This window comes from Phascolarctos cinereus, unplaced genomic scaffold (assembly GCF_003287225.1).
Source record: "Phascolarctos cinereus isolate Bilbo 61053 unplaced genomic scaffold, phaCin_HiC Scaffold_726;HRSCAF=1367, whole genome shotgun sequence".
Taxonomy (NCBI): Eukaryota; Metazoa; Chordata; class Mammalia; order Diprotodontia; family Phascolarctidae; genus Phascolarctos; species Phascolarctos cinereus.
This window is the reverse complement of record NW_027556098.1, coordinates 388,959,895-388,985,652: the sequence shown is the minus strand read 5'-3', so window position 1 is coordinate 388,985,652 and position 25,758 is coordinate 388,959,895. Positions and strand designations below refer to the sequence as shown.

Here is a 25,758-nt window from a genome sequence, read left to right as displayed (position 1 = left end):
TCACTTTCCTGAACAGTAATAAGTAGTAGTAGTAGTTACTTAGTAGTAGCAGTGGTGGTGGTGATGGTGGTGGTAGTAGTAGTGGTAGTGGTGGTGGTAGTAGTGGTAGTAGTTATACTTTTCCTACTATTTTATTTTATTTTATTTTTTACTGTTTCCTTAATCTCTTTTTTTCTATATAAATTTATTTATTTTTAGTTTTCAACATTTACTTCCACAAGATTTTGAATTCCAAGTTTTCTCCCCATCTTGCCCCTCCTCCCACCCCAAGATGGCATTCATTCTGAGTACCCTTTCCCCCAGTCTGCCCTCCCTTCTTCTCCCCCCCCTTCTCTTATCCCCTTCCCCTTCATTTTCCTGTAGGGCAGGATAGATTTCTGTACCTCATTTCCTGTATTTCTTATTTCCCAGCTGCATGTAGAAACATTTTTTTTAAACATGTGTTTCTAAAACTCCAGGTTCCAAACTTTCTCCCTTCGTCCCGCGCCCCCCCCCCCACCCTCATTGAAAAGTCAAGCAACTCAATACAGGCTATACAGGTGCAGTTATGCAAAACACTTCCATAGTAGACATGTTGTGAAAAACTAACTCTATTTCCCTTAATCCTATCCTGCCCCACCCCCATCTTTTCTATTCTTTCTTTTGACCCTGTCCCTCCTCAGAAGTACTTCCTTCTGATTACCCTCTTTCCCAATCTGCCCTTCTCTCTATCATCCCCCTGCTCCCTTGTCCCCTTCCTCCCCTTTTCCTGTAGGGTAAGACAGATTTCCATACCCAATTGAGTGTATGGTATTCCCTCCTTAAGCTAAATCCTATGAGAATAAGATTCCCTCATTTCCTCTCACCTTCCCCTGTTTCCCCTCCACTGTAAGAACCTTTTCTTGTTTTGTGCAAGATAATGTACCCCATTCTACCTCTCCCTTTCCCTTCTCCTAGTATAATCCTCTCTCACCCCTTAATTTTATTCTCCAGATATCACCCCTTCATCTTCAACTCACCCTGTGCCTCTATCTATCTATCTATCTCTATCTATCTATCTATCTATCTATCTATCTATCTATCTCATACATACATACATATAATTTTTTCCCCTCCACTACCCTAATACTGACAAAGGTCTCATGAGTTATAAATATCATCTTTCCATGCAGGAATGTAAACAGTTCAGCCTTAATAAGTCTCTTATGATTTCTCTTTCCTGTTTACCTCTTCATGTTCCACTTGAGTCTTGTATTTGAAAGTCAAATTTTCTATTCAGCTCTGGTCTTTTCATCAAGAATGCTTGAAAGTCCTCTATTTCACTGAATGACCATTTTTTCCCCTGAAGGATTATACTCAGTTTTGCTGGGTAGGTGATTCTTGGTTGTAATCCTATCTCCTTTGCCCTCCAGAATATTATATTCCATGCCCTGCAGTCCCTTAATGTAGAAGCTGCTAAATCTTGTGTTATCCTGATTGTGTTTCCACATACTTGAATTGTTTCTTTCTGGCTGCTTGTAATATTTTCTCCTTGACCTGGGAACTCTGGAATTTGGCTACAGTATTCCTAGGAGTTTTCCTTTGGGATCTCTTTCAGGAGATCGGTGGATTCTTTCAATTTCTATTTTGCCCTCTGGTTCTAAAATATCAGGGCAGTTTTCCTTGATAATTTCTTGAAAGATGATGTCTAGGCTCTTTTTTTGATCATGGCTTTCAGATAGTCCAATAATTTTTAAATTCTCTCTCCTGGATCTATTTTCCAGGTCAGTTGTTTTTCCAATGAGATATTTCACATTGTTTTCTAATTTTTCATTCTTTTGGATTTGTTCTACTGTGTCTTGATTTCTCATAAAGTCACTATCTTCCAATTGCTCTATTCTAATTTTTAAGGAAGTATTTTCTTCAGTAAGCTTTTGGACTTCCTTTTCCATTTGGCCAATTTTGCTTTTTAGGGCATTCTTCTCCTCATTGGCTTTTTGGACCTCTTTTGCCATTTGGGTTAGGCTATTTTTTAAGGTGTTATTTTCTTCAGTATTTTTTGGGTCTCCTTTAGCAAGCTGTTGACTTGTTTTTCATGATTTTCTTGCATCACTTTCATTTCTCTTCCCAGTTTTTCCTCTGCTTCTCTTACTTGCTTCTCAAAATCCCTTTTGAGCTCTTCCAAGGCCTGGAATGGATTTGATATTTTTCTTGGAGGCTTTGGATGTGGGAGCTTTGACTTTGTTGTCTTCTTCTGGTTGTATGTTTTGATCTTCTTTGTCACCAAAGTGAGATAAATAGTCTGACTTTTTTTCGAGGTTTGCTCATGATCCCAGCTAACTACTTGAGTTTTAATCTCTTTGTTAAGGTAAGAGTCTGCTTCCAATGTGGAGAATGTACTGTCCCAAGCTTCGGGGGGTTGTACAGCTATTTACAGAGATACTTCTAGGGACCTGTAAATTTTCAGTTCTTCCAAGGTGGTATGATAAGGGTCGAGGTGTTTACTCTTTTCCTGGCCTGTGCTCTGGTCTTTGAGTAACCGGCCACACACAAGCAGTCTTTTCTCTCTTGGACCTGTGAGGAGGGTTTCTTCTCTACAGCCACTACAAGCTCTACCTCACCAGCGCTCCTCCTCACCCCAGGACCACCACCTAGAACTGTGACCCAGATCCAAACACGGGCAAAGCAAGAGATTCCTGCCTTAGCACTGGCAAAGAGATCCCTGCAGTCCCCCTCTGATCAGCCACTGGATTCCCCCTCAGTCTGTGGGCCAGCGCCTGTGCTATGTACTCTGTGCTTTGGAGCTGGCTCTGACCTAGCTCCTCTCTCAGCACCACAGAAACAGACTTTTCCCACTGACCTTCTAAGTTGTCTTCAGCGTTTGTGGATTGAGGAGTCTGGAAACCACCACAGCTGCCTGTGATTCAGTCCTCTGAGGCCTGCTCCAGGTTCATTGCAGCCTGTGTGCCCATGCCGAACTGCGCTCCTCTTCCCTTCCGGCATGATATACCTTTCTGATCAACCATCCAGACTGTCTTGGGCTGGAAATTTGTTTTACTCTGTCTTTCTGTGAGTTCTGCTGCCTTAGAATTTGTTTAGAGCCATTTTTTTTTACAGGTATTTGGAGGGATTTGGGGGAGAGCTCAAGCAAGTCACTGCTTTCACGCCGCCATCTTGGCTCTGCCCCGCCCCCTCCCCCGTTTCCTTTTCCTACTATTTTAAAAGATTATTAGGAGTTCAAATGAAATCATGGATTGATGTGTGAACTATTAGTATTGATAGATCATAAGCTTATCAGGGATATAGACTGTTACTTCTTATCTTTCTATTTGAGAAAATCAAATATTGATTTTCTATTTTCTATTTGATTCCATTCTGTAGTTGATTCTATTCTGTAACTGCCCAAGCCGAGGTCCCTCCCAGCTCTGACACTCTATGGGCTCCCTGGGCCTCAGGAAAAATCACTTTGTCAGCTATGCGGAAGATGGATTTGAGTAGAGAGAAACTTGGGCCAGGAAGACCAATTTTGCAATATTCTAAGTGAGATAGAGTGAGTGTATATAAAGGATATATGTATATATAAATGTATGGATGTATACACATGTAAAGTATATATGTGTTTGTATATATATGTGTATATATATACTTTCACATATACACATAGTATATAAAAACATATCCGTATATACACATATATGCATTTATATACACATTTATAGTATATGGAGTATATAGTAAATATAAAAAAAAGTAAATACAGTACATGACATATGTAGTAAATGCCAGATATATTTATGTGGAAATTGTCCAGCAAAGTCTGAATGATAGAAGCATCATCAGGTCCTTCAGAGAGTCCTGTTTGCAGGTGATTCTGCTGATTACTTCAAACCCCAGTATGTTGTAGGCAGAACTTCCTAAGTGAGATCCTTAAATTCCTCAAAAGAGTTCAGCCTAAGGATTCACACAGGAAAAGCCAAGCCAATCAACTGCTATTCAGATAATGATATGCAGTTAACCATTTAGAATTCATCCACCAATACTTACATCAATCAGTCAATAAGTAAGCACATATTAAGTGGCTACCATGTGAAAGGCATTTTTTGGATGCTAAGAATATAAAGGCAAAAGTTAAACAATACCTATCTTCAGAACTTACATTCAATCTGAGAAAACACCATATAAGTTTATAGATATAGCTATAGATAGATAGCTATAGGGGCAGCTGGGTGGCGCAGTGGATAGAGCACCGACCCTGGAGTCAGGAGGACCTGAGTTCAAATAACACTCACTAGCTGTGTGACTCTCGTGAGTCACCCAATTGCCTCACAAAAAAAAAAAGATAGATAGCTATAGATAGGTATAGGCATATAGATATACACACACACATATATACATATATAGACAGGAAGTAAATACATGTATAACTTTGGGTGTGGTGTGCCCTTCCCCCAATCCACTCCTCACCCTTAATCTCTAGGTTAATTTGCTAATTGAGCCTTTATTCATGCTGACAGATCTGGTGTTTCCAGAGAGGGGCCACGACCATGTATTTATGACTCAAAACTGTCTTTTAGAATACTAGGGGTAACCCTGGTGTGTGTGGGGGGGGTGGGGAGGTGACAGTTCTATTACTCACTATTTTAGCTTCTGAGCACCCACTAGGTGTTTCCCACTTCTACAAAATCAGTCACTATTGACAACATTAATTATTTTTTTGGCAATTTTTCTTTAAAAAATTTTTTAAAAAATTCTGAACTTAACATTTGTTAATCAAATAAGATGAGCATTAACTATTAAAAATATAGCATTTACTTAATGATAAGGCAAAAGTAGGAATAACCAAACATAACAATTACTCTGGAGAACCTGAGTAACATTCTCCTACAAATTCTTGAAGCGTGTTGGGGAGAGAAACTTTCAGAAACTTTGCAGGAAGGCACATGAGAAGAGAAACCTGTGTTCTTAGGGCAACCTACAGCTCTGAACTTCAGGCCTTGATGTCCTTGTTCCCTTCAGGAACAATCTACACCACCCAAAGCCGCTTCCCTTCTGATTGTCATCAAGCTAATGAATCAGTGATGAGCTCTTTTAGCTCTTTTTGCTTGCAGCTTCTCTTAACAAGATGCTGCTAAAAGTGTTACACTCTCATTGAAAAGCCAAAAGTTCTCCTTAAGGTAAAGAACTGCCAAGCTCCCCTGATCTGCAAATAACAGGGGATTCCACTTTGTCCAATCAGCTCCAAGAGTCTTCTCTCAGCCAAAGCAAACCTATTTTCCCCCTCTGTTTCTCTCTCTAAAACCAGAGAAAGCAAAAGGCAACACAGGTGCCCTTGAGAGATTTCCTTTTTCTCAGCTATAGATGGTAGCTGAAAAGCAATTGCCCATAGGTTTCACACAGGAGTAGGATTCAGCTCTCAGCCAATGAACTTCCAGTCTTTTTTCACCTAACCAGCAAAGCAATGGCTCTCCCCCAATCAGCAGGTTCCCAACAAAGCCACTAGAGTCAGCTGTCTATGCTGAAGTCTCCCATATCTTTTATCCTCTGTTTATCTCTCATTCCTTGGCTTCTTAACTTTTCTTCTGCTGGCATATTAGCCTCTTATGCCCCCAATCAGAACCTCCTGGTGGTTAGTGATTTATCTATAACCCTTTGGCCTCCTTCAAGACTGCATTCAAACCCCACCTTCTTCAAGAGGCCTTTCCTGGTCTCCCTCAATGTTTGCTCCTTCCCTCTGAGATTATATTCAATTTTCCCTGTATGTATCAGTTTGTATTTAATTGTTTGCATGTTGTCTCCTTCATTACACTGTGAGTTCCTTGAGAGCAGGGACTGTTTTTACCTTTCTCTGTATTCCCAGCATTTAGCACAGTACCAAACACACAATAAGGACTTAACAAATGTCAGCTGCTGCTGCTAACAATGATCATTATAAGGTAGAACTCAAGAAATCCATCTTTCTATCAAAAATTAGCCTAACAGTCCCTTATAAAATTTCCCCATGGTTTCCAAATAGTTATTTGATTTAACTCATATTTTCATCAAGTTACAAACTTTAAAAATCCAAAAACAGTCACATGTCGATGAGTTGATGGACCACAATGCTTGGCAGCTGTGGTTACATCAGTCATTGCTCTGTCTTTGGACAAGGGCATCTCAGCACACTCACCTGAGGGGCAGTTCACTATCTGGTCCTCAGAACCACCTAGCTGCCTCTAGAACAGAGGTGGGAGAACCTGCAGCCTTGAGGCCACATATGACGCTCTAGTCCTCAAGTGCAGCCCTTTGACTAAATCCAAACTTCACCCCTGCTCTAGAATCTAGCAAGACTCCCATAGGAAGTGAATATGCTTGGAATGTTCTCTCTCCCTTTCTTGTGTTGTAATAATAAACGTTTGTTGACTAACTGATTAACTTTAAAGTTGGATGCAAGTACCACCTTCCCTGATTCCCCCAAGGTCAGTAATTTTACTTTTTTTTATGTGCCTAGCATCTGGCACCATGCCTGGCATGCAGTAGGAGCTTAATAAATGTTTGTTGATGAACTGATTTCTTCTTAGACCTCTCATGGCACATTGTTTTGCACTTCCCTAACATGCTTATTAGATGGCTCAGTGGATTAGAGTGCTAGGCCTGGAGTCAGGAAGATCTGAGTTCAAATCCAGCTTCACTAGCTGTGTGACCCTGGGCAAATCACTTAACCTCTGTTTGCCTTGATACACTGGAGAAGGAAATGGCAAACCACTCCAGTATCTTTGCCAAGAAAACCCCATGGACAAGGATGGTCCATGGGAGTCACAAAGAGTTGTACGCAAATGAACACCACCACCTTTATCATGTTATTCAATTATCTGTATTGGTAGCTTATCTGTCTGCTGGGCTGTAAATTCTGCAAAAGTAGGGATTGAGTTTTAACTAATTTTATCTCCCTCAGGATAGCAAATGGTCTACTACAGTAAGTGCTTAATAAATGTTTGTTCAATTGATCCAGGTTGTATCAATGATACCTTGTATTTGAGTAGCTGTATAAACTGTAAGTGTTTTCACATAGTATCTTATACTGTCCTGACAACGATACTGTCCTGTGAGTGGGTAGGGTGGGGTTTACCAAGGAGGACTCTGCTGATTCACCAATTCTAAGCTCCTACTATGTGCAAACTATGAGGTAGATGCAAAGATTAGAAATCTAGCTACTCGAGGCTCTTGTAGGGGGTGAGTCTTGAAGTGATGGAGGGAGGGTTTAGCATTGACAAAACTAAGGAGAGATCCCAGGCCTCATTCATTCATTTAATGAGTATCTATTGCTAGTTTTAATTTGCTAGGTAGAGAGACAGGGGAGCATAGTGACTAACCTTGGTATCAAGAAGACCTGGGTTCACATTCTGCCTCTAACACATCCTGGCTACATGACTCTGGTCAAGTCACCTTACTTCTCGGTGCTCTGAGGCTAAATTGTAGAAGGAAGAAAAGAAACAAATATTTATTAAGCACCTACTATGTGCCAGGCACTAGGCTGAGTGTTTTACAAATATTGTCTTGTTTGATCCTCGAACAACCTTGTCAGATAGGTGTTGTTATTATCCTCATTTTACAGTGAGGGAAACTGAGGCACACAAGTTAAGTGGTTTGCTCAGGATTACATAGCTAAGAACTGTATGAGGCTAGGTTTGAATTCAGGTCTTCCTGACTCTAGACCCAGAGCTCTATCCACTGCCCACCTAGCTGCCTCTAATAAGTGAATGAATTAAAAATCATCCAATTAACAATCATTTATCCAACTATATATAATACATATATATGTATATGTATGTGTCTGTGTGTGTGTGTGTTGTGTGTGTGTGTGTGTGTTTTGTTTTAGTCTCTGTATCCCCTGGGCTAGTTAATGCCTTGCTTCTCTACCCTAATGTCTAGTATAATAGGTACTTAATATATGTCTGATAATTGATTGATTGGCAGAAGAGATTTCCTTACTGGAAATTCCTTACACCAATGAAATCATAGTTCTGGTAGAAAAAAAGAAAGTCAGTCTGCCTTTAGGGATCCGTATACCATCAAATTCATCCTGAACCTATTAAGTGCTTACGACATCCAGGACACTGAGCTAAGTACTGGAATGGGGACTAGATCTGTTGATTTCATTGGCATGAAGCTGGGAAGTCCCTCTACCTATGCTAGTTGGCATCTTCTCTGCAAGTTACAGACCTAGAGGGTTGCTTGGGGGCCTTGAGTGTTTAAGTGACTTGCCCAGCGTCACACCGCCGGTATATGTCAGAACTCAGGACTTCCTGGATCCAAGACTAGCTCTCTAGCCATCACGCTTCTCTGAGAAGGGTGACAGAGACTGAAGTGACAGAATGGAAAATGGTCTGTCACATCCTGCCACGATGCCAATCCCTACAGCTGGATTTCTTGCTTGTCCTCTACAAACAAATTGAGCTTTTCTGTGCATAGGCTTCTGTACTTTCCTGCCTTTGCATACAGATAATTTCTTTCCCTCGAATGCACCTGCCTTCCCCCCCCCCAAAAAAAAATTGTTCTTGTTGAAATCTTGCATGGATTTCAAGTCCCAACTCAGATTGCCACTTCTTCTAAGAAGTCCTCCCTGATTGCCCTGGCCAGAAGCAATCTCTTCCTCCTCGGAATTCTTATGATATTTCATCTTCTAATTCCCAACATGCTCCTCCTCTCCTCCATCCCATCCTCCAAAACTTCTACTAATAAACTTTTCCAGATCCCAAAGCAGGAGAGGGCTCTGAGCCCTGTCTCCACTATGATTTGACTCTTGGGTTTCTGTATTATCTCAGCTAGGTCATTAACCACACCCAGCATCAGAAAGAAATTGACTTGCTTTCAATTCCCTGGTCCCTCCATCACTAACCTGGTGGGGGACCATGGGGATGGGTGGGTGCTGTTAACAGACTCAGGCACAGGGATTGGGGAGCAGGAGAAGTTCAGGGCAGCAGGGTGTTGTGAATGGGGTTCCCCTCCCCTCTCCCTCAGCTGCAGTGACTCATGGGGGGAGCACTCCTCCCTCGCTCCCCTCATGCGGACAGTAACTAGAAGTCGGCCTGGAAGTCAGCCAGATGCATGGGGAAGAGAAGAGAAGTGGGCGAGGCATTTTGCTGGTGTTTTACCTAGTGGGGTTGCTTCCGGACAGAAGAAAGGAAAAAAAAACCCAAACCAGACAGACACAGAGAGAGAGAGAGAGAGAGAGAGAGAGAGAGAGAGAGAGAGAGAGAGAGAGAGAGAGAGAGAGAGAGAGAGAGAGAGAGAGAGAGACAGAGAGAGAAGAGAGAGACAAGAGAGAGAGAGAGGACAGAGAGAGAGAAGAGAGAGAGAGAGAGACAGAGAGAGAGAGAGACAGAGAGAGACAGAGAGAGACAGAGAGAGAGAGAGAGAGAGAGAGAGAGAGAGAGAGAGAGACAGAGAGAGAGACAGAGAGAGAGAGAGAGAGAGACAGAGAGAAAAAGAGAGAGGAGGAAGAGAGAGAGAGAGAGAGAGAGAGAGAGAGACAGAGAGAGACAGAGAGAGAAGAGAGAGAGAGAGAGAGAAAGAGAGAGACAGAGAGAGACAGAGAGAAGACAGAGAGAGAGAGAGAGAGAGAGACAGAGAGAAAAAGAGAGAGGGAGAGAGAGAGAGAGAGAGAGAGAGAGAGAGAGAGAGAGAGAGAGAGAGAGAGAGAGAGAGAGAGAGAGAAACCCCTCTCACTCTGGGAAGGAAATTTCTGACATTTATTGCCTGTCTTAAACACTTGGCTTTCAGTGGCAGAATTTGCATGGGGCTTCCTGGGATGGTAGATTTGAGGAAAATATAGGGAAGGGGTAAAGCTGGAGCTGGAGAGCTCCAGGGCAGGAAGCCCGTGGTAGAGACCCTTCCTCTCCCTTCCCCCCACCCAGGCCAGATCAAGGTAGAAGGAGAAAAGAAAGGCTGAAAATTCCAGGTCTCCCTCTCCATACCTGCACTCCATTCCCCAGAAAAATGGGGCAAGGAATCATAGGATTTTGAGTTGGAAGGGACCTTATAGGTCATCTCACCTAGGGGTCTTCTTCTTTTTGTGTGTTTTGGACCCCTTGAGTAGTTTGGTGAAACCTTTTCACACCAGGAATCCCCTACTGTAGTCAGTCGAATATCCTTACTGTCCTGCTCATGTGGCCTGCTTGCTTGTGCTTTTAAAGCCAAGGTAGGCCTCTGTCTCTAGGCAGGAAGAGGAGCACATTTGGCCATTGGGGTTCTCTTGTCAAGACTGATTCTTTGGTAGTTAGACCTTCTACCTCTGACAGAACAGCATTTTAAGGTCTTGGCTGAACCTACTTCTGGAGGCAGCTTCTCTTGGGAGGTTAGAAATCACCTGAGTTTAGAAGTCATAATAATTTACTTTTTTTTTTTGGCTTTATGATCACAAAGAGAAGCAATTTGGAAGAGTTCATAGAGAGTTGGTCTGAGTGCCAGGAAGACCTGGATTCAAGTCCTGCTTTTGACACATCCTGCTTGTTTGATACTGGACGTGTCAGTGTCCCAGGGAACTAAGACTACTGATTTGAGAGAAGGTGCTGATCTGTACTGGAAAAGGGAGTTTCCTCACCTTGGAGTTCCCAATACTCAAGTCTATATCTCCTGTGATTATAAAGTAATTTATAATTACTTAATCTCACTTGCAACTTGAGAAATATGCTTGTGAGGTAGATCATGTCCAGATTTTATAAATTAGTCTTCCCAGTGGTGCTAGGGAGAGAGCCCTGGATGAAGATCTGGGTTTGACTCTTGACTCTACTATTTACTAGCTACATGACCTCAGCTCATCATCATAGAAAGAGTACTGGTTTTGGAGTCAAACAATCTGGGTTCAAATTCTGTCTCTGCTGCTTACTACCTGTGTGACCTAGGGCAAGTCATCTCCTCTCTCTGAGCCTCGGTTTCCTATTCTGTAAAATGAAGAGTTGGACTAGAGAGTTTCTGAGGCTTTTTCCAGTTCCAAATCTATGCACCCATGGTCCTAATTGTTTTACCTCCGGCTAGTCATTTCCTCTTCTCTGACTCAGTTCCCTTGCCTACAAAAAAAAAGTGGTGGGGGAAGGGATTTGACTTGATGGCCTCTGAGAGCCCTTCCAACTCTAAATCAGTTAATTTGTTTATCAGGGGTGGAGGGGCACTGCCTGCCTTATAGGATTTTTTGTGAAAATCACATAGATGTAAAGTAGTAGTCCTCAGTGGTCGAGAGAACTGGAGATCCCCAAGACCCTTTCAGAAGGTCTGCAAAGTCAAAACAAGGTTATGGGAGAAATATCTTCTTTTTGAGTTTATGAGGGAGGTAACTACTGCTGAAATATGTGAGTAGATCACAGTGCAGAAATTACAGAGGTAAGAAAAATCTAGTTTTATTATTATGCTTAAACATAGGTTCAGTTCTCAGACAAAAAAAATTCAAACAATCATTAGGATTCTAACAAGATGAAATTATGTCAGAGTGACAAAAATAATTATTTTACATGTTGCAATCTCTTAGGTCATAAAAGTTAAAGAAAATCTCATGCTTTCTTCAAAGTCATAAAAGTTGAATAAACAGTCATAATTTCACAATCTCATACATAAACCTAGTTAAACAACTTTATAGGTAAACTAAGTCAGGTTACAAATTAAACTACATTTAGGGGGTTCACAAATAGGCTGATTGAGGAGGGAGATATTTATATGTTGCCAAGGAGTCAGGGATAGTTGAGATTCTTCCTCTGGCTTCTTATTTAAGGAACATTTAAGGCTTCAAGTAAATATTCGCATCCTATGGGATACATTTTGGTCAGGTGAGGTTAATATTAACAGAAGATGGGCTTTTAGCTAACCAAAAGTTACAGGAGGAATGGTCGTGAGCCCTGAATAATAAAAATAAAAAGAAAATAGAAAATTCTTTACAATAATGCTAAGACATGTTAATTTCTAATATGGTAAACATCCACAGACATAGCCCACATAAACCAAAGTTCTTTAGGGAGTTAGCAGTAATTTTTTAGTGTAAAAGGGTCCTGAGACCAAAACGTTTGACAAAATTCTAAAAAGGGTAAGATGCTGTATTCTTATGAAATCAATGAATTTCAGAGCTGAAAAGGACCTCAGAGGCCACTGAACAATGACATCCCCTTCCACATCTTCAGAAAGCATTCTTTTTCCCTTTGCTTAAAGACCTCCAAGGAGCAGGAAACCAACCCTTCCCAAGGCTGATCAGGGTAGCCTCAAATTGTCAGGAAGGATTTCCTGACATCAAAATGAAACCTGCCTTTTTATACCTTCCCACCTTTGCTTCTACTTTTGTCCTCCCTCTGGAGCCAAGAAGAACAAGTTTAATACCCCTTCTACTTGACAGCCCTTCAAATATTTCACAATAGCTATTGTGTTCCCCCTACATCTTTTTTTCCTGGCTAAACCTCACTGATCCTCAACTGACTTGGTTTCAAGTGTCACCATTCTGTTTTCCCTCCTTTCCACATATGCTCCAGGTTGCTAGAATCCTTCTTAAAATAGAGCATCTAGCAGTCTATATGGGGTCTGACCAAGACAGAGTCCAATAGGACTAGCATTTCTGGTGTTCTAGACATTATGTTTTTCTAAACTCATCCTAGGGTAGCTGCAGTTTTCTGCCTGCCATCTCACACTGTCATCTCATATTGAGCATTCAGACCCCTAAAACTCCCAGGAGTTAAGTGGAGGTGATTTTTGAACCCAAATGTCAAACTTTACATTTATTCCAATTACATTTTATCTTATTAGATTTGATCCATTTTTCTAGTTCGAGGATCAGCAAAATATTGCCTATAGACCAAATCTAGCCCACCTCAAGGGCCAAATTTGGTTTGCCTGTTTTCTTACCACTTAGCAGGCTAAAAATATATTTTTCTATTTTTTAAAATGAAGTTTTCTTGTATCTAAAAATGTAATAAAAACATTAGATCATAAATCATACAAAAACAGGCAGTGGGCTTAATATGGTTCTTTGGATGGGCTACCTTTGGCCCTCAGGCCATAGTTTACTGACCCCTATTCTAGTCTATTGAGATTTTTTGGGATCCTGACTGTTGTCAAACAGTCTATCTGTCCCTTCCAGCTTCATCTGCATATTTGCTAAGCACTCCAAGTGTGTCTTCATCCAAGGCACTGACGAAAATGACGAACAGGGTTGACCCATGTAAACACAGATCCCTGGGTCATCCCTCTAGAGATATCCCTTTAAGTTAACATCAATCTATTCACGATTACTTTCTGAGTCCTGACATTCAATCAGTTCCTAATTGACAGGTCTTGGCAACAGATTGAATATGGAGTATTCAGAATTATTCAATTAATTTATTCAATAATAATTTAATAATTTACTAAAAAAATCATGAAGACTCGTGAGCCTGAGGAAGTGGGAGGATGGTGTTACCCTCTATAGTAATAGGGAGGGTGGGAGGTAGGAAGTGTTTAGGTGGAAAGATAATGCTTTCCATTTTGGACATGTTGAGTTTAAGATGTCTTCTGGACATTCAGGGCAAGGTGTCTGAAAGGCAGTTGGAGATGTGAGATTGGAGGTCAGCAGAGAGATTGTGGCAGAATAGGAAGATTTGAGAATCATCAGCACAGAGATGGTAATTAAATCCATGGGAACTGATGAGATCACCAAGTGAGGTATTACAGAGGGAGAAGAGAAAAGGGCCTAGGACAGAGCCCTGTGAGGCATCTATGATCAGAGGGTATTGTCTGGAAGAGGATCCAGGAAAGGAATGGTCAAGTGGGTAGGAGGAGAACCAAGACAGCGTAGTGTCCTGAAGACTAGAAATGACCTCTGATGTCTCTTCTACCTCTAAATCAATGTTCCTTTTTTACAGCTAAGGAAACTTAAGACTTAGGGAGATCAAATGACTTGTCCAGGGTCCCATGGCCAAAGACAGATTCAGGCTGGGGAACTTAGGTCTCTTTTCTCCAAACCCACCCCTACTATGCTGTCTGCAAAGACCTAGATTGAGCAACTGTGTTCTCTCCTCTAGATCTGGTGCCTCAGAAGCCATGTCCCCAAGGGCTTGAAGACTGCAGAGAGAAGTGTGATCCAGACTATTACTTGGAAATTGAGGAGGAATCCCGCTGCCAGGCCTGTGTTAACTGCACTAGAGGTACTGTCCTTGCTGCTAGCCGCGAGTTTGTCTCTTCCCTACTCAGTCCTTCCTTACCTATAAAGAGACTGGGCATACGTGAGTGTGTGTGTATGAATATGTGCATGAGTGAATGTTTGTGAGTGTGTGTGTGTGTGTGTGTGTGTGTGTGTGTGTGTACCCATGAGGCCACATAAGGAAGGGAATACAGATGACCAAGGGAGAGAATTCTCTAGCACTTGCTGGTTGGGAGCTACCTGGTCAGTTTCCCCAAGCCAGCCCTTACATCCTTATCATTATAGTCCAGAAAGAGCCTAGTCTTTTTTTTTAATGTTTTATTGATATTTTTTTTTGCTTTAAAAAAAAACCCACTGTGACTTTTCAATAACCCATAATGCCCAGAGTGTCCTTTCATCAATACAGACAGCAAATCAGACTAACAAAGCAGCTGCCACTGATGACTTGGGCAAACTTCTGTATCTGTAGTCCGTCTTCCTCCACTTCCCCACCTCCTGACTGAGAGCAGGGAAGTGTATTTCATCAGTAATCATTTGGAACCAAGATTAGACATTGTGTCGAATATGAATTCAGACATGCTCTTTTCATTTACACTATTACATAGTAAGTTAGGTGATAGAGGGGAGAGAGAGATGAGCCTGGAGTCAGGAAGACCTGAGCTCAAATCCAGCCTCAGTCACTAGCTGTGTGACCCCAGGCAAGTCATTTAATCTCTGTTGGCCTCAGTTTTGTCAACTGCAAAACAGAATAATAACAGCACCCACCTCTCAGGGTTGTTGTAAAGATCAAATAAGATAGAATGCTTAGCACGGTGCCTGCAATGTAGTAGGTGTTATATTATTGTTTATTCCCTTCCCCTCCTCTTTGTAGTTTCTGTATGTACATTATTTTCCCAGTTCTGCTTTCTTCATTAGCATTAATTAGGCATCCAGTCATGTTTCTCCTAAGGTCCTCCTCTGGTACTGCATTGTGGCATGAACACGATCCTGGGATCACAAAGCCCATGCCACAAGGGAAAAAAACAACACTGGAAAGGCACGGTGTCTTGCATACACTGTTTTTGAGTCATTTCAGTCATGTCTGACTCTTCATGACCCCATTTAGGGTTTTCTTGGCAGAGATACTGAAGTGGTTTGCCATTTCCTTCTCCATCTCATTTTACAAATGAGGAAACTGAGGCAAACAGGGTTGAGTGACTTGCCAGGATCACACAGCTAGTAAGTGTCTGAAGCCAGATTTGAACTCAGAAAGATGAGTCTTCCTGGCTCCAGGACTGGCACTCTAGCCACTATGCCAGCTAGCTGCTCGTGCCTTGTAGGTGTTGTATGTAGTAGGTGTTGAAAAAATATTTGTTGAGTGAATGAATGAATCTGGATGAAGAGGCTTTGAGTATGGACCCAGCAGAAGTACAGAATCTCAGGAAGGGATCTCAGAGACCAGCTCCCTGAAGGAGAAACCTCTTTTCTACGTTCCCAATAAGTGATCAACCAGTCTCTGCCCAAAGCCTTTCCAGTCTGAGGTGGCCCCAGAAGTGCCCTAAAGAGAAAACCCATGTCCCCTTGGCATAACTCTAATTGTGGGGAATTTTTTCTCTACGTCAAGCCTAAATGTGTTATCACTGCCACTTGTAGTCCCTGATCCTGGTTTTCCTCTGTGAGGCCAAGCCACATACATCTAATCCCTCTTCCAATGGACAGCCCTTAAGACACTAAATAATCAAAGCTGTCATTTAAAGAGACCTTTAAGATTTTTGGCCAAGCACTTTACATGTGTTACCTCATTCAGTACCTTTGAGTAATATAATTAGTTCCCCCCACCCCCATCCCACCCAAGACTTATCTCTACCAAGTTAAACATCCCCAGTCCTTTGCCACCCTGGCTACTTCCCACTGGACACTATTCAGTGGACCCGTGTCCTTTCTAAAATATGGCACCTGGAACTGAACCCAGTGCTCTAGGTGAGGTCTGACCCCATGGGCAGAGATATTCTCACTTTCCAACTACAGGATGCTTTTCCTCTCTGAATACATCTGAAGAGTACTTCCTCTTTTTCAGCCTCCGTATCACTCTCCTGACTCATACTGAGTTTTGTTCTGTGATCCTATCTGTACAATGGACTGCATGGCTGTCAGTGGAGGACCAGCCCAGATAAACCCAGAGAGGCTCATTGTCTGAAGTCTAGCCACCAGGTGGTGGTTTCTGTTTTCTTTTCGGGAGGGGGTTGCATGGTAGCTCATAAGGATAACTGACTACTAAAAAAGTGGAGGAGCTGTGATTTGTGAATCAGGGGAAGTAATAGTAGCACCCATGCGGATGAAATTATGGGTCTTTGGAAATATCGAAGAAATATTTGTTATAATAGCAACAATAACCTCTTAGATTGGTATATTTCAGAACACATTCAATTCATCCATCTGTCCATCCATCCATCTGTTCATCTAAATTCATTTAACAAACCTGCCAGTGGTCTACTATGTGCAAGGCTCTATGTCTGACAGCTTCTTGGGAAGATATGTATTTGAATAAAACATCTTCCCTACCCTCAAAGAGGTTATAGTCTAATAGGAAATCAGATATGAGAGCCCAATCATTATAGCACAAGGCAAAATAGGATGAGTTCACATGGGAAGTACAGAGTGCTTGTAAGATCTTACAAAGGGAGAAGTCCACCCCCTGCTCAGGGGGGAGAGGGAAGGAATCAGAGGAGGTTTCATAGAGGAAGTAACATTTGAATTGGACATGAAGCATGGGTACGATTTTGCGTGCCGTGGTGTATCAGGAGAACTTTTTAGATGGAGGAAGCTTTGTGAGCAAATGTGCAGAGGTCGGAAAGTAAGGAATATGTCAAGTGATTCCATATTTGGTTGATGGTGTGATGTGGCAATTGTTTTCAACTTAGCTTTTTAGGTAATGTGATCTTAGGCTGCATTAAGAGAGAAATAGTATCCAGGACAAGGAAAACTATGGCGCTACAAGTGGCATTGCTTGACTGGGGCATTAACTTTGTGAAGGGGATTAGGGAATATTATTATTCATTATTATTAACATAATTAATGAATATAAGTTAATACATTATACAATAACCAAATATTAGTTAATAATAATATTAATATACATGATGTTGATTATTATTATCAATAAATTATTGGGAAATAAGGCTGGAGAGATAGAATGGAGGACCTTTCAAATAGGCTGGAGAATTAAGATTTTTATCTAGTAGGTAGTTGGGAGCCATCAAGAATGTTTGAGGAGTGTCAGGATCAGACTTCGCCTTAAGAAGATGATTTGGACATCAGGCAAGGGATGGGCCAGATTGGGGAGAGACTAGAAGAATGGGATCAGTTAGGAAGTTATTCAAGTAGGCCTACTAAGAGGCACTGAGGATTTCAACTGGGCTGGTGACAGTGGGATCAGGGAGAAGGGGACAGAGGGGAGAGATTTTGTGGAAGTAGAATGGATAAGACTTGGCAACTGTGTGGGTGTGAAGGACAAGGGAGAGGGAGGAGTTGTGATAGCCCCCAAAGTTTTGGGAGAGTAGTAGAATGTTAAAGGAAATAGGAACTCAGCAGGAAGAGCGGGCTTGCAGGGCACAGTGTGGGCCTCAGTGGAAGTACATGAACTTGTCTTTGAACGAACAAAATAATGTGTGTGAGAGCACCTTGGAAAGGATAAGATAATTTATAGGGTCATAAATTTAGAACTGGAAGGGACCTTAGCGCCCATGTAGTTCAAGCCTCTTACTTTACAGGAGAGAAAACTGAAGACCAAAGAAGGAGAAGTATCTTGCTTGGGGCCATACAGACAGTGTCAGAATCAGGATTTGGACCAAGGTCTTCCTAATTCCAAGTATAGCTTTCTATCAACTATGCCACACAGCTTATAGAGAAAATGGCTCTCACTTGTCAGACTCTCCTCCAAACTAAGCCAATCCGGTCCAATCCAATCCAATCCAACAAGCATTGATTCAATGCCTACCAGGTGCCAGGCACTGTGTGAAGATCTGGATATACAAAAATAAAATGAAAAACCATGCTTACCCACATGGAGCTTATATTCCACTGAAACTGCCCCTCTGAAAAATACAAGCCGTCCTCAGGCCACCGGCTAATGCCCCCTGGGGTTTCCCCCACTCTTATAGTCCTTTTGTATCCATCCCGAAACTCTGTTATGTCTCCAGACTTCTGCTGACCCTCTCCCTTCAAGCTCTATCAGATTGTGTTGAATGGTTTCTTCTTTCTAGATGACCTTGTGGAGAAGATTCCTTGTACGTGGAACTCCCCTCGGGTTTGTGAATGCCAGGAAGGCATGTTCTGTGCCACGTCAGCCAGCTACAGCTGTGCCCGTTGTGTGAAGCACTCCCTGTGCCCACCAGGGACCATAGTCAAAGAGCAAGGTAGGGAATCTTCACCTCTCTCTTTCTCTGTAGCCTTCCTATTGCTCCCCACCCAGAGCCTCAAGATCCCCCCAGTCCCCTTGGAGTGAATGACTTCTGGCTCCCAAGTCTGCTTGGTCAGTTACTTGGGTCTTTTTGCACACTTGGGTTGGATGAGATAGAATAGACACTCCTTCAAAACAAGGTTAGAAGGGTGGGACATCTGGTCTTTTTTCTTTAAGAATGTTGGGTTGGTAATTATGATACTTGCTGAGAATCACAGATTTAGAGCTGAAAGCAGTCTCCTGGGTCATCTAGTCCAACCTCTCATTTTACAGATGAGGAAACTGAGGCCCAGAAAGTTAAGGTACTTGCCCAAGATCACACAATTTAAAATGTGACAAAACAAACATTTGAACCCAGGTCTTTTTTTTTTGAAGGAGGAGGAGGCAGGTAAAGAAATAATTGTGATTCTATCTATGTAGAGAAAATCCATTGAGGAAACATCATTCATCAGTGTAGATTGGCAACTCTTTTGCAACTTGTACGTAGCCTTAGAGAGCTCCCTACATCACTGAGACTTTTTGTGATTTGCCCAGGGCCACACAGACAGAGCTTGAATTCAGTTCTTCCTGATTTCTGGACTAGTTCTCTAACCAATACACCATACTTTCCTCTTCAATCAATCAATCCATTGATCAACAAGCATATATTACCCATGCACTGTCTCTCTTGTGAGAATGTCAGATCCCTGATGGCAAGAACAGGTTCACTTTTGTCTCTATACCCAGAACTGAGCACCATCATTGCCCTCAAGAGTCTTACACTCTAACAAGAGAGACAATATGTACAGTATATTTGGAGATATGATAATAATACAGATATATTATGATAATATAGACATAATATATGTATAATACATTTCCATACCTCTTTAAGGTCTGCAGAGTGTTACATACATTATCTCACTTGATCCTCACCACTCTATGAGAAAGGGACTATTATTACCCCGATTTTATAGGGAAACTGAGGCTGAGGCAGGTTAGGCTTGGACAAGGTGAACTTCTAAAGCCTTTTAGACCTCCAAGCCCTAAATCTGTGAATCTCTGGAAATGTAAACTGCTTTTCAATGAGAAATTGAGGAAAGAGTAAGTAGGGAGATAAGAAGGGGGATCAGGGAAGGCTGCCTGGAGGAGGCAGTACCTCAGCTGAGCCTTGAGGAGAGGAAGTACCTCCCCTAGTCCTTTAGATTTCAGAGAGATTACTATATATAATATATAGTTACCATATGTAATATATTACTATATTATTAGTATAATTGGGGGAAGAAGTACAGTGCAGGAATTGTTAGAACAGACCTTGGGATGATGCTAGAGGGCCCAGTAAAACGAAAGTTTCTTGAGGATAGGGACTGTTTTTGTTTTTGTCTGTTTCTCCAATGCCTAAGACAGTGCCTGACACATAGCAGATGCTTAAATGTTCATTGAATGAAAAATGGACCACAAATGTGAAGGTTAGGTACTCCCAAAGCCTAGGAAACACATGGGAAATGTTAAGACAATCATACTAAAATGCAGTTTGTGTTAGTTTCCTGACTGGCGATAGACAAAAAGAAGATATCTTGGCCAAAGGAATGGGCACCAGGCTTGGGGGAATGAGGCTCTAGTTTTCTTCCTCAATTTGTTGAATGAATCTTTGATAGAGTCCTTCCATTCTTAGGGATGAGGTGAAGAGATGTCCCTTAGACAATGGCACAGAGCTGCATGAATGATGATGTTACATGGGAAGGAGTCTCTAGAACACAACCCCAAAGAGCTGAGAGTGAGCTCTGCTCTTTAACATTTTCATTCACATTAAGCACAGAGTTGTGGAGAAAGCCCTGGCCTAAGTGTTAGAAAACCTGGGTCCATGTCCCATCTCTGACCCATACCCAGGGCAAGTTGCTTAACCACTCAGTGCCCCAGGTAACGAAGACTAGACATCTTAGACCAGAACTGTCGGCAATATGCATCAGTCGAGAGTTTCCTTTACTGATGGGGTCACAAATCTAGATCCCCTTTGACCCCACCAAAAATGACTTCGATATAAAGGCCTAGATAGTATGCTTATCAGATTTGTAGATGACACAGATCTGGATGAGACAATGAACATTTAACACACTGGATGACAGATCCAAAATCCATCCTGACAGGCTAAAACTTCAGACCCAACTAATAAAATGAAATTTAATAGGCATAAATGCAAAGTCCAATATGTGGGTTGAAAAAATAAATTCCTAAGTATAAGATCCAGCTGAGGCTTAGCTGGACAACTAATGGTATTAAACACATGTGGAGTTTTCTTTGGTTGTAAGCTCCATATGGGTCTGCAGAGTGATATGCCAGCTGAAAATGTTAATGCAGTCAGTCATATGGTGCCTTAAGAGAAGAATCTAAGCAACTTTGTAGTCCTGCTATTCTCTGCTGTGGTCAGACATCAGGAACATTGTGTTCTCTTGGGGATGTCATATTTTAAGAAGGACATTAATAAGCTCTAGAAGATTCAGAGCAGAACAACCAGAATGGTAAATGGTCTTGAGTTCAACCATATAAGAACTGGTTGAAAGAATTAAAAATATCCAACCTGGAAAAGACTCAGGGCAGGATGTCTAAGGGGAAAAGGGGTGGATGGGGCATGATAGTTAACTTCATGTTCATAAAAAGCTTCATATGAAGGAAAGATCAGACTTGTTCTGTTCAGCTCCCAGAGGGCAGAATCAGGATCCTCAACGAGCATATTTAGGCTAGATATAAGGAAAGAACTTCCGAACAATGGGAGCTGTCCCAAAGCAGAATGGCTTTAGGAGGCAGTGAGTTTCAGCTCTTTGGAAGTCTTCAAACTAAGGCTGGAAGGTCCCTCATGGAGGACTGTATAGAGGACATTTTTAATCAGGTGAGATTACAAGGGCTAAGAGTCACCTTCAGAATCTGAAATTCTGATTGGTGCTAGGTGATCAGTGCAAATCACTGGCCTAGCTCGGGCTTTCCTTTTCTGAGGAAGGAAAATGGGGGTGGGGTCTTTCATGAGTGAAAGTACCATCAGGTCAGTACACTGACTTTTTCTGTGGCACTTCTTCTTTCTTCCCACCCCCCACCAATAACATCTGGAAAGCCCTTCAGAATTTCCCAGAAGGAAGGGGCAACCAAATGAGCTTTATCTGGCATCTGAAGAATGGGTTGAGAAACCAGAAATAGGCAAAGTGACAGGGTGATGGAGAAGCCTTGTTTCAGCCCTAAGCTCTTTGGGAGCAGGGAGCCTTATCTTATTCATCATCTTTATTTCTTTCCTGACACACATTGGAGTGCAGCATAGGAAGTCACATGACTCTTAGAACCTGAAGGAGCTAGAGTGCCCATCATGTTCAATCCCATTGGTTCTGGAGGCAGGAAACCTGTTCAAATCTTACTGTTAGAAGGACCTTCAGGAAGTCACAATCTCCCTGGGCCTCAATTTTCTCAGCTGTAAAATGAAGTGGCTGGACCAGATGGTCTCTGAGGTCCCTTTCAGCTCAAGATCAATGATCCCATGCTTCTATGACTCATCTACATATGGGGAAACGGAGGCCCAGAGAGCCGAAGTAGCACGTTTTAGGTAGGACGTTAAAGTTTGCCAAGTGTTTTATGCACGTTGTCTCATTAGAACCTTGTAGCAGGTATTATGTTTTGCAAATGAGATAAATGAGGCTCAGAGAGTTACCCTCAGTAACTGTCCGTGTCAGGGACTTGCCCATAGTTACTCAGCTCATAAAGTGTGACCTTAGATAAATCACTTTACCTTTGGGCCCTTTTTTCCTCTGTAAAATTGGGTGGGGAGGGGAAAGTACTAGATCCCTCTGAGCTCCCTTTTAGCTACAGACCTGTGATCCTATGAGAGACGCCAAGCTACACATAGGTATGCCCTTTTTGATCCTCATTAGTCTTAATTCTTTATCCCTAAAATCTGGAGGTTAGACCACCAGCTTTGAGGCCACAATCCTTTATAAAAGGATTTGTTCTGTAAAACTTAGACCCAGTCAAAAGGCCACACCTAAGGACCTAGAAGGCCCCATGTGGCCTCGAGTCTACAAGTTCCCAACCTCTGTTAGGGAGTTCAAGGATGAGGAGGCCAAAATGCTGAGGGAAACTCCAAGGTGACACATGGCATGATTTTGAAGTCCAGGAAGAAGGACAGGAGAAATTCAGATTTTACATATGTGATTTCATCTGATCCTTGCAACAGTTTTATGAGGTATAGGTGTCCAAAATAAATTCAGCATTAACAATGTGATAAAAATTCTCTGGAGGTCTATTGATTAGGTGCTGCTGACAGTCAGGAATCAACACACAGAGATAGTTATCCATAGATTTTATCTATGCATGGAGTGCAGGCTTATCTGTGTGAAAAATCAGAGAGCCCAAAGCATCAACGTTAGCAACCTTCTATAGAATGTGAATACATAAGCAGTGTGTAAAAGCAGAATTTTATACAAAGTAAGAGGGAAAGATAAGGGCATATGTGTCTACAAACAAGTGACAAAGCGGGGAGCTACAGACTTCTGAAAGCTGGTCAGAATAGGAGTTGTGGCTTCTTTCCCAGCCTTGATTTCGCAGATATTGTGCCCTTCTTGGCTTCCAGGAAGCTCAAAGTAGAGATTGGGTCAATGTTACCTTCTTATCACAGTGACAAGAAGCCTGAGTCTTTCCCATCATCATCTTTCTCTTACCACAGTGACAGCAGGAGGTCTGAGTCAGAATCTATCTTGCCATGATAGATTTCAAGCTGGAAGAGACATCCTAGGTAATCTAGTTTAACACCTTCATTTTACAGAAGTCCAGGGACGGACCCAGAGTCTTGTCCCTATTTTCATGGAGCTCACCATCTATCAATCACCTCTTAACACAAAGGCAGCTGCTGGGTATATGCTGGGAAAGAGTACTGAATATGGAATCAAAGGACCTGGGTTCAAATCTCCGTCCTCTCACTTGCTACCTGTATGCCCTTAATTAGGCAAGTCGATCTCCTTCTTGGACCTCAGTTTCCATATCTGCAAAATGAGGGGTGGTTAGACTAGGTGACCTCTAACATCCTTTCCATCTCTATATCTACAACCGAACAAAGACCTTTCTGGATCTTAGATCTAATTCTATGATTTGATAATATATGTTACAAGATTCACATTCAAAAGAAAGTACTATGCAAAGTCTGAGAGACAAGGTCATGATCGATCCAGTGACGACCTCACTGACCAGTTTTGTCATCTACAAGGTGAAGGGATTAGATTAAATGACTATGAGGTTCCTTCTAGCTCTGCACCCTAAATGATCCCTCAAATCAGTCCCTCCTGGGTTGAGTTAATTGTGCTTCAGCCTGATTGGTTGTACTGTCCTGGGAGGCCACAAGATGGCGCCAAAACCCATTCACTGATCTTTTGTTCTCATATCCACTTCTTTAAGATCATAAAATGAAAATTATAAGGGATTTTAGAGAGTAACTAATTCAGTACCCTTGTTTTGGAGCTAAGAACACTAGGAGTGAAAGAAGATTTGCCCAAGATAGTTGAGTGGCAATCAAACAGACCACAAGCGTGCCAGGCACGATGCTGCAAGTACAAAGACAAAAAAGCAAAACAGCCCCTGCCTTCAGGGAGCTTACATTCTAATGGAGGTAGGCAAGCTGCACAAGAAGATATACAAGACTTGAACCCAGATTTTCTGACTAAATCTAGCATTCTTTCTGCTAGGTCTGTTGTCTACCTTAAAGGTAGCCATGTTCCAATTAGGGAGACTTTCTCAAGAGGGCAAGTTCTCTTGTAAATAAGTATCAGGTATTGTGCTAAGTGCAAGAGATACAAAGAAAGGTAAAAGACAACCCATCCCTCAAGGAGTTAACAGTCTTATGGGGGAGACAATAAGCAAAGAACTACGTACAAGCAAGCTATAGGGAAGAATTGATGACAATCACATGACTAAGAAGGACTGGGAAATACTTCTCACCAAAGGTGGGAGGAAGTGGAGACAAGGAGGGAGAGAATTCCAGGCGTGAGGACAATGGAAATGCCCAGAGTCAAGAGGAGGGTCTTGTATGAGGAAATGTGAGGAGGCCAGTGTTACTGGATCGTAGAGTATGTGCCAGGGAGGAAGGTGTAAGACTGGAAAGATGCGGGAAGAGGAAGGTTAGGAAGGCTTTAAAAGCCAGACAGACGACTTAAAGAAATTGATCCTGGAGGCAATAGGGAGCCACTGGAATTTATTGAATAGGGGAGTGATGAGCTCAGACTTGTGCCCTTGATAACTAGATGGAGGTTGGGCTGGAGTGGGGAGAAACTTGAGGCAACAGACCCAGTGGCAGGTTAGTGCGATAGTCACCAAATCAACACACAGAGATAGTTATCTGTAGATGCTATTTATGCATGGAATTCGGCTCATCTGTGTGAAAAATCCAAGCGCCCAAAGCATCAATGTGAGCACCCTTATATAGAATGTGAATACATAAGCATGTTAAAGTGGAGGGAAAGATAAGGGTATACGTGTCTACAAACAAGTAACAGAAGGGGGAGGAGATGTGAGGAGATGGGAGTCTACACCAGGGCGGTGGCAGTATCAGAGGAGAGAAGGGAGAGTGGATCTGAGAATCATCTGTATAGACGTGATGATTGAATCCCAGGCAGCTGAAGAGATAGAGCAGAGGGAGAAAAGGCCCCAGGGGCAGCTAGGTGGTGCAGTGGATAGACCTCTGGCCCTGGAGTCAAGAGGACCCGAGTTCAAATCCAGCCTCAGCTGCTTGACACTAGCTGTGTGATCCTAAGTAAGCCACTTTACCCCAATAGCCTTGCTGAAGAAGAAGCTACAGTGCAGAGCCATGGGGGATACCCCTGATTATTAGGGCTGGCCTGGATGAAGCTTTCATAGTAACAACTGACATTTCTGCAGTGTTTGAAGGTTTGAATATGCTTTGCAAAGAGTGTCTGACTTGAGCCTCATAACAGCACTGGGTGTATTTATATGGATAAGGGAAAATCAAGGCCCGGGAGTTAAGACCTCCCCTTGCTCATGCTGCTGGTAAGTGTCCAAGGATAAACCTGCTACCTCTGGACTCGAAGTCCATACCAGGGGCAGCTAGGTGGCACAGTGGATAGAGCACTGGCCCTGGAGCCAAGAGGACCTGAGTTCAAATCTGACCCCAGACATGTGACACTTACTATCTGTGTGATTCTGAGCAAGTCACTTACCGCCAATTGCCTCACCAAAAAAATAAATAAAAATTAAAAAATGAAGTACATAC

The 25,758-nt window shown here is 42.3% G+C and overlaps 1 protein-coding gene across 4 annotated transcripts in view; it reads left to right on the top strand.

The window, feature by feature from the left end:
- The window catches only part of TNFRSF8 (TNF receptor superfamily member 8), a 75,048-nt gene that overhangs the window by 23,325 nt on the left and 25,965 nt on the right, over positions 1 to 25,758 (top strand). For all 4 annotated transcript variants that reach the window (XM_020973652.2, XM_020973643.2, XM_020973636.2 and 1 more), the window contains exons 3-4: positions 13,968 to 14,090; positions 18,328 to 18,480. In XM_020973652.2, the coding sequence (XP_020829311.1) occupies positions 13,968 to 14,090; positions 18,328 to 18,480 (276 nt within the window). The remainder of the gene's footprint in view (positions 1 to 13,967; positions 14,091 to 18,327; positions 18,481 to 25,758) is intronic.